General features: G+C 40.3%; 1 protein-coding gene across 2 annotated transcripts in view; it reads left to right on the top strand.

The window, feature by feature from the left end:
- The window catches only part of ano9b (anoctamin 9b), a 55585-nt gene that overhangs the window by 28828 nt on the left and 14182 nt on the right, over positions 1–12575 (top strand). For both annotated transcript variants that reach the window (XR_006379102.1, XM_044206788.1), the window contains exons 9-14: positions 1229–1322; positions 4196–4256; positions 4336–4418; positions 6010–6114; positions 6560–6724; positions 12382–12418. Coding sequence is in view for 1 of the 2 variants with exons in the window: in XM_044206788.1 (XP_044062723.1) it covers positions 1229–1322; positions 4196–4256; positions 4336–4418; positions 6010–6114; positions 6560–6724; positions 12382–12418 (545 nt within the window). In the remaining variant the exon portion in view is untranslated. The remainder of the gene's footprint in view (positions 1–1228; positions 1323–4195; positions 4257–4335; positions 4419–6009; positions 6115–6559; positions 6725–12381; positions 12419–12575) is intronic.

A 12575-nucleotide genomic window follows, 5' to 3' on the forward strand; every position in this document is an offset into this window, starting at 1 on the left:
TTTTCTGATCTATCATCAAAAATGTTGCCAAAGAGTAAAAAGCTCCTGCAGCCAGAAACCATATATACCACAGCTGACAACAATGTGTCATCAGAGCAGAGCTGTAATATGACATACATAAAGAGAGAAATGTTTGACATAAAATTAGATGCTAAACAACGTATTTCTAAAGCAAAGTGGTTCATGACTAAAATGCGAGGAGGTCATGTGACAGTTGCACCAGGTGATGTTACACTGTCAGGTGTCATAACAGAGGATGATATTTAGGGCTGGGTATCGGTACTCGATACCTTTTTATGGTATCGACCGAAATATCCCAGTACCAAGTAGTATCGAAACGTCTCCAGTCAAAAAATACCTGCCTTTGATCCACTTTGTACCCAGATCTAGCTTTTTTTTAATATTTGTATGGTTTTGCTCACAGCCAATCACTGCAAGTGTTCTTCAGTTTAATACGACGTGTGATTGGCCCACTACCACAGCTAGCCGCTACATTCAGTCAGCACTTCAGGTGATGTTACACTGTCAGGTGTTATGACAGAGGATGATTTTACAGCAGGTGATTTGACACTGTCAGATGTTATAACAGAGGATGATATAGGGCTGTCACAATTATTACATAATCGCCTGATTGCAATTATGTGATCTGACTGCAATTATTTTGCATAATTGTTAGAATCATTTCCATTCACCTGTATAAAAACAGCTGGATGAAACTAACAGAAATGTCATATTCCCATCAGGATTTAAACGTTGTTTTCCACCACAGTGTTTTCCGCACATTGACTTTACTTGGGTGGGCCGCCCAGGTATATTAAAGCTAGGGTAGGTAATGTATTTCAGAAGCATATTTGTTGAAATTCTCTCCCCAACAGCAATCAATAAATCAAATGCCCTGGCCTGTTGCAGGCTTAATAAGCTCATCCAATGTGAAATGATTGGCTGGCCTACCTGCCTGTCTACCTACCTGAATACCTGCGCACATTCTGCCCATGCACTCATTGTGCATGAAAATGTGTTTTGTAGGAGTGGCTTTGGAGGAAGGCCTGAAGGGAGGATGCAGGATACTTTCAAAATCTAGCTGTCTCTTGCTAGTTTTTCCAATGTTACCTAGCCTAGGTTTAACGGCCAAAGTATACTTTGGCGATTAACTAGTGGATAATCTCCCTTTGCTCTATGCTTTTATTTCCATTAACCCTTAAATCTTTGTCTCTCTGTGTGTCCTCAGTAAGGAAGTGTGTCAGTCCAGCATCATCATGTGTCCTCGATGTGATAAGAGGTGTAAAGTGTGGCAGCTGTCAGACACTTGCACCTACGCTAAGGTGAACTCGTCTCATCTCTGTCACTTTATTCTGTTCTCTGATCTCTTCAACCAGCTGCTGTCTGTTCACATTAGAGTGTGAATGTAACTAAGGACTTCATCCAACACTCACTTAAAATGGATTGTAACACACAAACTAGTTCTTACTCAGACTATGTCTTCATCAAGCCATCTAAATTTTAAAATGCAGTTTTCGTGTGAAAACGACTTATGTCCACATTAACAGCGTTTCCATGTGGTTTTAGTAGAGACGTCTGTCCACAGTGAAACACCTTAACAACATAAAAACAGTTGACTCTTTTCTTCTTCATCCTCTTTTCAGTTAACAAACAACGAAACCGCATCACAGCCAACATCTGGTGAGGAGTGAGTCAGAGAGCTGATCAAGTAATTATTTTATAATCGAGACATCGCCTGACAAAATCAGCATTACTTCAAGTTAATGACGGCAGCTGTGCTGTACGATCAGTTACTGTATATCAACGTTGAAAATGATCGATCACAGAAAGTTAGGGGTGACTAAAGGTAGTTTGTTTAACTTTACTGTCACACAGCCTCTGACCCTCACTGAGCAGCTTACATATTTGTTTTATTAAAGCTCAGTTTTCCCTGAACACAATGAAACACCAAGCTGGAGTTTTGGACATTTCCACACTGGAGAAAGTTTTGGAAAAGCTATGTTTTGAGGGGAGAAAAGCACTGTTTTAGTCTGGATGGAGGCTGAAACGGAGAGAAAAAGATTTGTTCACAAATTTAACAGGCTTGTGTGGATGTACTCTTTGTTGTTACTAAATATTTACACCTGCCAACTACTAGGTGTAGCAATAACAATGATCACATGATGAGTTTGCGCAATCAAACTAACAATTGGGGTATTTATAGTGTGCAGGCCTCACTCCTACATAATAATAACCGTAATCAACTACACACATCTTGGCATGTTAAGGGTTACTCTGGGCCACTTGTGAGAAACTGATTTAAAAAAGAAAGGTCAAAGCAGCAGAGGAAATGTTCTGACGTTTATTCCCCAGTGTGAGTCAAACTCTAAAAACACTGCATTCTACAATAACACAACTTGACAGTGTCTTTTCATTAGACCCTTCTCACCTGGTAAAACCCATGTTTGTATTGCAGCAAGTTTGATATTTTAAGCTGAATATCCGTATATATCCATATAATATTTTCTCAGACTTTGGAAAGCTCCTCCAGAGCCACAGAGGACATTATACAACTGTTTTCTGAGTAGTGATGAGTAAATTGATCTTCATGTGTAAAATTTGTGGAGTGCCCCTTTAAATATAATGCTTCTTGGTCCATCAAAGCCCTTATTTTATGGTCTGTTACTGCTGCACTGACTGCAGTGGTGGCTGGTGGAAAATGTTCTAGGTAGGGCTGTGCCACATCCAGTCAATTTCAGCAAACATCCCAGTATGATTTAATGCAAAAAAGTGAAGGTATCGCAAAAGAATTCCTACTTTGCAGTTAAATATTGAACAATTATTTTATTCCAAAATGAAATAAAGCAGTGAGTAACACCTTTACAAACACATCAGGATATCTTATTATGGTCACCCACACAGGCGAATTCAGTATAATATAAAACATGTAAGAGAAAATGTTTATTTCTTGAGATGCCCCTATGGAGCTTGTTTTGTGGTGGAGACCAACAGGGAGACAAAGATCAGGAGAAGTAAACTTGAAGTGCAGTTAGTGGCGTTAAGTTGCTATAAGCATGAGAGTCAGGAGCTCTGAGGTGCAGAGATAGGAAACTCCAGCAAACTTCTGCTTCAAAACCTCACCTTACTTAAAGGCACAACCTGGTGGCAGAAGCTGCATAAAGTCACTTAATTATGAACACTGGATCCTGGAAAACATGTTAGATCAGTAACATTACATCTTGGAATATAAACATTACTTACATAGAAATTAATTTAAAAGTGAATAAAATTGAATTATACTCAAAAATAAATTGTGGGGTCTCTGATAACCAAAACAGTTAACAGAAGGAAATACCCAAAATAATAACTTAAAGAACCTTGTAAATATCAGTTGACGTCTCACACATGGAATAATTTGAGATTTGTTTTATAAATATAAATTCATATAATAAAAATTGAAATAACTATGCACATCGCACAAAAACACACACTGTTATTCATTGTCCATTTGAAGCGCTGTAGCGATGGTGTCAGCGGTTGGTAATAAACTCGAAAAACCGCTGTTGGATGTTACTGTTGGCGTCAATGTAGCTCAGCACAAGCACCAGCTGGCAGTGGGGGGAAATGTCCGTCGTCTCGTCTGCTTGAATGTAATCCTTTAGCACTGACAGAATGCAGTCCAGCAGCTCGGTAACGTTACTGACTTTGACTGCCTTTAAAACGATAACTTAACAGGCGCTCCTCCAGTACACGGTCTATGGAGGCAACAAAATCCACCAATCCCCTGAACATGCCAGGGTTGTCCGAGGAGTTGGTCTCGTCATGCCCACGCAAGGCCGACTCAAAAGCCCCACAAAAGTACACACAATCGATTATTTTGAATAAAATATGCCCGTTTATATCCACCTCCTAACTGTGTTTCCTCATTGCGATCCTGTGGCCGCCGTCCAGCTACATAGCGATGTTCACTCTGCTTAATATGGCTAACGTTAGCTGGACAGAATTATCCATGTGTGCCCTGGTGTTCTCATGTTTCCCTGCTTTCTCAGACACGTGCTTCATATCCCTCACTCCCATAACTGTCCATGCTGGATCTGTCAGTTGTTTGTCACAAACACACAGAAATAAGCTGGTCCTTCTGTTTATCTGTTTGTGTGGTACCAGATTTATGACCTTCCCTCTTGATGGGATACATGATGTGTTTGTATCCACACAGGTCAGTCATCTGTTTGATAATGAGGGCACTGTGGCTTTTGCTATGTTCATGGCAATCTGGGGTGAGTCTCTGACCTGATCTAATGTGATCTACTGTGGTGTGGAGTTCCTCTTTAATCAGTTGTCTGTGTGTGTTTTCAGCCACTCTGTTCCTGGAGCTGTGGAAGAGACACAGAGCCAGACATGTTTCTCAGTGGAAGGTCTATGACTGGTGCGAGGAGGAGGTACTGCTTTCTGCCTAAACTCACAGGTCATACTGTATCTTTGACAAAAGACAAATCTACATCTGAGTCTAGAGCCTGCGTAGTTATCTGTAGTGTTGTGTTGCACCTCACTAATGGCATCCCTACAGTATAGTCACATGCAGGTACCAAAAATCTCAACCTGTTTGAAACATGTTTAATTCTTTAGGGTATCAAACTGAGCTCAGTTAAATGAATGAAAAAAAGTTAGTTCTGTAAATGTATCATCTGAATCATGGACATGAACCCCAAACCATAGCAGCAAAAATAATTCAGTAAATGAAAACCACCAAAAAACCTGTAAACTTGCAGCCACAGCTGCAGTGATGTAATTATTTTTCATCATATTATTGTGTAAAATGACGTGAAAGATTAAATTCTCATTTTCAACACAGACCTGCCCAAGAGACAGGCTTTAAAACATTATTACAATGTTAAATACAAACAACTGACTGAGACAACTCCCACACACTACAAGAGTATACACAACATCTAGTTAATATGCAGTAAAACAGCATACACAATATCCACGTAATATGTAGTTAAACAGTATACACAATATCATCATATAAACAGGTATGATTTTCCAAAACGATCTAAAATAAAGTTAGAACTTGTCAGAGCTTTTGCTCTCAGTCATCAGGTTACTTGTTTTTTTTTTGCTCTCAGTCATCAGGTTGCTTGTTTTTTTGTTTTTTTTTGGTTCAATCTTCTCTTTTTAAATTCTGTAAACAAACATTTATGTGCAGTAAAGTTAGAGCCTGCAGGGAACACACATGCTGTTTTTAACAGGCTGTGCAGCTTTGTTAGTGACAACAGTGTCAGTAGACCCATCAGCTGGATGATACTGGGAAAATGACTAGTGAGATACTTTAAATTACAGAATGAATTGCTTAATTAATTCTGGATGTATTGCATAACCGCAGCTTTGCTGGCAAGTTTCTTATTTCTAAATGAGGGTTTTAATTTACTGAATTATTTTACCTGCATTCATAATGCAGATAATACATTTACTGATGTTTTATTTTTCATTTATGATATGTTTTTTAAATTCCTCTGAGCTTAATTTGGCAACCATAATTCTTGACCTACAAAAAATCTTAACTCAAGGTCTACTTACTGGCTTTTTACTGGATCTTTTACCCCATCTCATGGTCTTCATGAGTACATCGAGTTTGCTCAATTCTCGTGGAGATGGCTCAATTGTCATTATCATGTTGGAAACTTTTGTATCACCATAACTGAGTCACATGAATGCATCACCTGAAGCTTTGTTATGTCATTCTTTTCTGAAACCTGTTATGATGTTGGCTGATCCGGGTTCAGGGGGTTGACCCCAATATCAGCCTGTTTCAGATATGTCAGATGTATGGCAACAGCTGATCTCTATTCATAATGAATGACTGATACAAACAAGTTTGTAGTTGTGGGTTTTGTTCAGATGATGATCACTGCCAATATTTACATTGAAACCAAATGAAAACCAGCTAATTTTTCTGAAGAAAGTCCTTGTTAAAGCACTTGATTCCTGGACTCAAAAGTCCTTGTAATATACTTTAATGTGTGTTGACAGGAGGAACTGATTCTGGAAATTGTCAATGATCCAAACTGTACACCAAAACAGTTCAGACAATCCTACCTGCGCAGCACTCTGGTCCTAATTCTGGTAACACTCATGGTAAGGCGCACACACACACACACACACACACACACACACACACACACACACATACACCTGAAGCATCTGTAGTCTGATACCTAAAAGTAAGCGTGTTGTTTAAATGCAGAGTGGGCTGAACCACTACCTGACAGGAGTGATTCAGGGCAAAAACATTTCTCAGGAAATATATCTTCCTGGGAGGAGATCTGCACAGATCACTGACTACTGACTATCACAGGAATGTTCAATAACTACTGACATGTTCACCTGCCAAACTGACCAAAAGATCAGTTTAATCTTCCTTGAATGACAGCTGTAAAGCTTCAAATCAGATTGCAGCTTCACAGAACAGAAAATAAATTAAGACCAGAGCAACAGAGGATGAGATCAATATTCTGGATGGACTGCAGCAGTGTCAGCAGGAAGAAAAAGCAACATGTCACTTTGTTTGTTTGTGTTCCAGTTAATACTGATCATCGGTCTCGCTCATGCCCTGGTGGTGTTTCGAGTGGTGGCCGCCCCATTGATGTTTGATGGCAGGTGGGAGTTTATCAGGGACCACGCCAACACTGTGGCTGTGATGCTGGGAGCTGTGCTGCACTACCTCACCATTCAGATCATGACCCGGGTATGTATACCTGTATCCTGATGTCTAATGTCTGCTGAACTGAAAGAACAGGAAAAACGCCTGTTTTGTCCAACCTGGGAGTGTTCACGTATTATTCCAAGGTGGTTAACCGTAGTGCTAATCTTGTAGCCACACCAGCCACAGCCTAAATTAGCTTAATTTGTTGTAGTACGTATTTGTAGCAGTTCGTTGCCAAGTGAAACCAGACACAAACAAACTATAAAATGAGCTGAATGGATTGTATTACTGTTAATATTGGATTGTATTTGGATGTCAGCGGTGGTGCATTTGCAGCCATTCTGTAGTTATTTTCACCAAGTGGGAGTTATTGTCGCTGTCAGAAATTCCTGATATCTCAGACGCAAAATTAGAAGTCAGAGGCTGGTGTGAACCATTTTTCCCACTCTGCTGCTCATGATTACGGTTTAAATGATATGACGTTAACACCACATCAGATCCACACCCTGATCCCTGATGATCTGGGTAAACATGAACCATTTGTACTGAGGTAAAGAAACACCCTGAGTTTTGTTTGTTGGTTTTAATATCCTCCTGCCCTCTGTTGGTTACGTACACTATGACCTTGTGACCCTGATACAGATGTAGGCAGCCTGCAATTATTGTGCAGCTATTGTGCACAGCGAGGGCTACTGACACTGTCAACTTCTGTGGAGCACTAGTGAATGGAGCATGCTCTTTAAAGCTTATTCAGTTAAATTCAATACAATTTTATTTATATAGCGCCAATTCATAACAGAAGTTATTTCATTGCAAACACCACTTAGAATTTTTAAAATAATAATAATGTAATGGTAGTGGTAATATTAATAAAGTAATAATAATAGAAATGATAGTCATAGGAATAATAATGACAATAATAGTAACAGAGCCAATAACAACAACTGTAGTAGCAGTTGTCGAGCAGGAACACGGGGGCAGCAGGTGGCCCACAACCACAGATCCAGACTCTGCAGCTTCAGAGGTAGAAATACCTGCTGAAAGCAACAGACGGAGAGAGGAGAGAAACGAGAAAGCACAGAACTACGGGAGAGAGAAGATGTCGAGTTAGTAACATGCATTAATGGGATAAAAATGCATACAGATGGAGAGGGAGAGGAGAGAGGAAAGAGGTGCATCATGGGAAGTCTCCCAGCAGTCTAGGCCTATAGCAGCATAACTAAGGGATGGTTCGGGACTCATCCAAGCCAGCCCTAACTATAAGCTTTATCAAAGAGGAAAGTCTTAAGCCTACTCTTAAATGTGGAGATGGTGTCTGCCTCATGAACCCAAATTGGGACCTGGTTCCAGAGGAGCTTGATTACTGAAGGCTCTGGCTCCCATTCTACTTTTGGAGACTCTAGGAACCACAAGTAACCCTGCATCCTGGGAGCGCAGTGTTCTAGTCGGATAATATGGTATTATGATATCTTTAAGATACGATGGTGCCTGACCATTAAGAGCTTTAGTACAATTATGTTACACAAGCCAACACAGAAGGGAGGGGGAAAAAAGACAAAAATAAAAGTAAAGTAAAAGCAAGGCATTCAACTCACCATCTTCTAAAGCAGTGTACTTTAAGAACACTGGAAATGTCTGTTACTTTGAATGGTCTTTAAACGTCTGTGCTTTGAGTGTTTTCAGTTCATTCTCAGCAGAAGGAGTCTACATACAATAGATGGGTTTCCCGCTGGAAACCACTTAAATTAATTATCCTGGCATTTCCAAAACATTTTTTTAACCACGTCACCTTTGATAGACTTCTGCAAGCTCTGTTCTGGCTACATAGCATGACACACATTCCAGTGAGAAATGGCAGCAAGTGGCAATGATAACTGCTCTACAGGTAGAGAGAAATGTACTGTGTCTTAAAGGGACAGTTCACCCCAAAATTAAAAATACATATTTTCCCTCTCACCTGTAGCGCTGTTTATCCATCTAGATTGTTTCGGTGTGAGCTGCAGTGCTTTGGAGATATATAACGGGACTATATGGCGCTCGGCTTGTGGAGCTCAAAGCGCCCAAAAGAAAATACATTTGAAAAACTCCGCAGCAACGTCTCTTTCCAGAAATCATGACCTGGTTACTGAAGATAATCCACAGACCTTGTTTTGAGCAGTGTCATGTAGGAACTATTTTCTTTCTACCGATAGTTCCTACATGAAACTGCTCACAACAAATCTGTGGATTATCTTGAGTAACAAAAGATAAGAATACAATAAGAGAGTTTTTTGCGTATTTCCTCTGCATGATATGGCTCGACTCAACTCGCTTTTGGTACCTCTGCTTCGTTTTATACTGAAGACAGTACTCCCTCAACGTAGGCGGAGTTGATCGTCATAGCGACGCTATTCCAGGAGTTGGTTAACAACACACAAGAGCTTTACTTTGGTCTTGAGAAGGTGCAGGCTTTATTCACTGACAAACTGTAATCTACACTGTACATTTACTGCGAGGTTGACAACTTCACTGCTCACCTTTTCCTCTGTACCGTTCGCATTTACCGCCACTCTTTGCCACTCTCTCTCTTGCTCAACCACACACTCTCTACGCTCACGTGTCTCCCATCCTGCCGGCTCACCCTTTTTACAAAGACATCGATTCGGTTCTGTTACTACCTCATCTGCCGGCTCAAAGGCTGTAGCGTAGGTTTATCTCCAAAATATCCAAAGTAAGAGTTGGCTGACAGGAGGATTATCACAATCCTAACCTGTCACTTTAAAATTATTGATATAAATAAATTGGATAGACCTGGATAATTTGTTACCCGCGGTACAAAAGTACACAAGATAAAATAGAATACAAATCTTCAATTCAGTTTCATCAATTAAATCTTGTTGTATTTAAACCAAACAATATTCGACTCAAATGGTTATGGCTAATACTAAACATAGAAATCTCTCACTCACAAAATGGGATTAAAATCAACAGAAATCAAATTCAGTCCTGATATGAAAAACTAATGTCCCTTAATTAAATACATTAAACAATGACTCCAGATAATCTTCAACCTTCCCGTGAAGGAGGTAGTGAGTGAGTTGTGGGTGTGTGTGAATATTCAGGGGGAAAAAGTTTGTCCTTTCCAATCAGAATGAATACAGTTCAGTTGAGAGAGGGGTGAGTGTGTATGTGTGTGTTTGTTGGGGGCTCTAATGTCCAAGGAGGGTAGAAGATGAGGGGTAATATACCTTAACCTGAGGCAGGAGAATAGGAGAAGCCTGGAGAGTTGCAGGAGACTTAGCTTTTGTAGGACCGACACAGACTGCATCCAAGCGGGTCACAGAGGTAGTTGAAGATTCATCCAGACCCACTCCAGGGATCAGCACATTCCCAGCTGCACCTTGTTGCCTAGGAAAATTCAGGAAATCCAGCCGGTTCTTGGAACAACTGCCACTCTGTTTATTTTTATATACGTCACTGTTTTCTTTTTAGAGCGAAAATGTCCAGAAACTGGATTAAACTTCTAGTTATTGCCTCTTTCAGCCACTCTCACTCCTCTTTCTATTTTCCTCCATGCTGCTTTTGTTAGTTTTTTCCCTTTCCCCAGCTCACAGGTGTGTCTAATTTATCTCCTCACCTTCCCACCTTCCTTCTTGTCAACATAGAAAAGGGCTATTCTGTACTCCCCCCTCGCTAGAAGGCAGAACAACAATTACCCCCCATACCGATTGTACGGTGAGGTGGATTAACGGCACAACAATCCCGCCTTGAACAGGCTGTGTAAAAGGACTTGGTTAAAAAGGCCCAACAAAGACTCTTCTTCCTCAGGAAGCTAAAACAGGCCCAGCTCCCACATAAACTGATGCTGCCAGCACATTGTCGTGATGGAGCTCCCAGACCTGGACACTGTCTATGCCAGTCGACTGAGGAAGAAGGCTAGTATCAGGGACACCACACACCCCGGCCACTCCCTGTTTGAACCTCTGCCATCCGGCAAACGGTTGAGGACAATAACATCCTGCACTAATAGACTGAGGAACAGCTTCTTTCCCAGGGCTGTGGCCTGCGGAATTTCATTGAACTTGTGTATAATGATAATAAAGATCATTCATTCATTCACTGATGACCTTGCTTGGAAACCTGTCTTTAAATGTTCTTACACCAAGCTCTCTACATCGTCTTTAAACTGACGGGAAAATCTTCAGACCACTGAGGAAACAGGAAGAAGACTCTGCTGGAAGCTCATGAAGAGCAGCTGATATACAATGTTGTGAAAAAGTGCTTTACATGTGTTTTGTGTGTGTTGTAGTGCCAAGTGCATGTTTGACACACTTAAATGTTTCAGATCATCAAACAAATTTAAATATTAGTCTAAGATAACACAAGTAAACACAAAATGCAGTTTTTAAATGAAGGTTGTTATTATTAAGGGAAAACAAAATCCAAACCTACATGGCCCTGTGTGAAATACTGATTGCCCCCTAAACCTAATAACCCTTAGCAGCAACAACTGCAATCAAGCATTTGCAATAACTTGCAATGAGTCTTTTACAGCGCTGCGGAGGAATTTTGGCCCATTCATCTTTGCAGAATTGTTGTAATTCAGCCACATTGGAGGGTTTCTGAGCATGAACTGCCTTTTTAAGGTCATGCCACAGCATCTCAATAGGATTCAGGTCAGGACTTTGACTAGGCCACTCCAAAGTCTTCATTTTGTTCTTCTTCAGCCATTCAGAGGTGGACTTGCTGGTGTGTTTTGGATCATTGTCCTGCTGTAGAACCGAAGTTAGCTTCAGCTTGAGGTCACGAACAGATGGCCGGACATTCTCCTTCAGGAGTTTTTGGTAGACAGCAGAATTCATGGTTCCATTTATCACAGCAAGTCTTCCAGGTCCTAAAGCAGCAAAACAGTCCCACACCATCATCACACTACCATCACTATATTTTACTGTTGGTATGATGTTCTTTTTCTGAAATGCGGTGTTACTTTTACGCCAGATGTAATGGGACACACACCTTCCAAAAAGTTAAACTTTTGTCTCGTCAGTCCACAGAGTATTTTCCCAAAAGTCTTGGGGATCATCAAGATGTTTTCTGGCAAAAATGAAACAAGCCTATTGTCGTAGAGTCTTTTGTGACCTCTTGGATGAGTCATCGCTGCGCTCTTGGGGTAATTTTGGTCGGCCAGCCACTCCTGGGAAGGTTCACCACTGTTCCATGTTTTTGCCATTTGTGGATAATGGCTCTCACTATGGTTCGCTGGAGTCCCAAAGCTTTAGAAATGGCTTTATAACCTTTTCCAGACTGATAGATCTCATTTACTTTCTTTCTCATTTGTTCCTGAATTTCTTTGGAACTCGGCATGATGTCTAGCTTTTGAAGATCTTTTGGTCTACTTCACTTTGTCTGCATTTTGTTTTCCCTTAATAATAACAACCTTCGTTTAAAAACTGCATTTTGTGTTTACTTGCGTTATCTTTGACTATTATTTAAATTAGTTTGATGATCTGAAACGTTTAAGTGTGACAAACGTGCAAAAAAATGAGAAATCAGGAAGGGGGCAAACACTTTTTCACACCACTGTATGTGAACAAACAAACCAGCGAACACACATATTCCTGCTCATATAAAGGTCTACCTGCCAACAATGTAATAACTAAAATAAGTCTCTCCTGTTTTCTGTCTTTCTGTGTGTCTCTCTCCTTCTACACCACCTGTAGGTAAACAGATGGGTCTCCCTCAAGCTGTGTCACATAGGTACAAAGTAGGATACTTTATTCAGTATGTTGTACTGCAAGTACTAGCAAATATACAAATGCAATACAAAGATATAGAAATACATTGATTTCTAGTTGAAATATATAAATACAATTCTATTATTGAATTTTATACAAAATCAAATATTCTGCAACAT

The sequence above is a fragment of the Siniperca chuatsi genome, linkage group LG1 (assembly GCF_020085105.1).
Source record: "Siniperca chuatsi isolate FFG_IHB_CAS linkage group LG1, ASM2008510v1, whole genome shotgun sequence".
NCBI classification, from domain to species: domain Eukaryota; kingdom Metazoa; phylum Chordata; class Actinopteri; order Centrarchiformes; family Sinipercidae; genus Siniperca; species Siniperca chuatsi.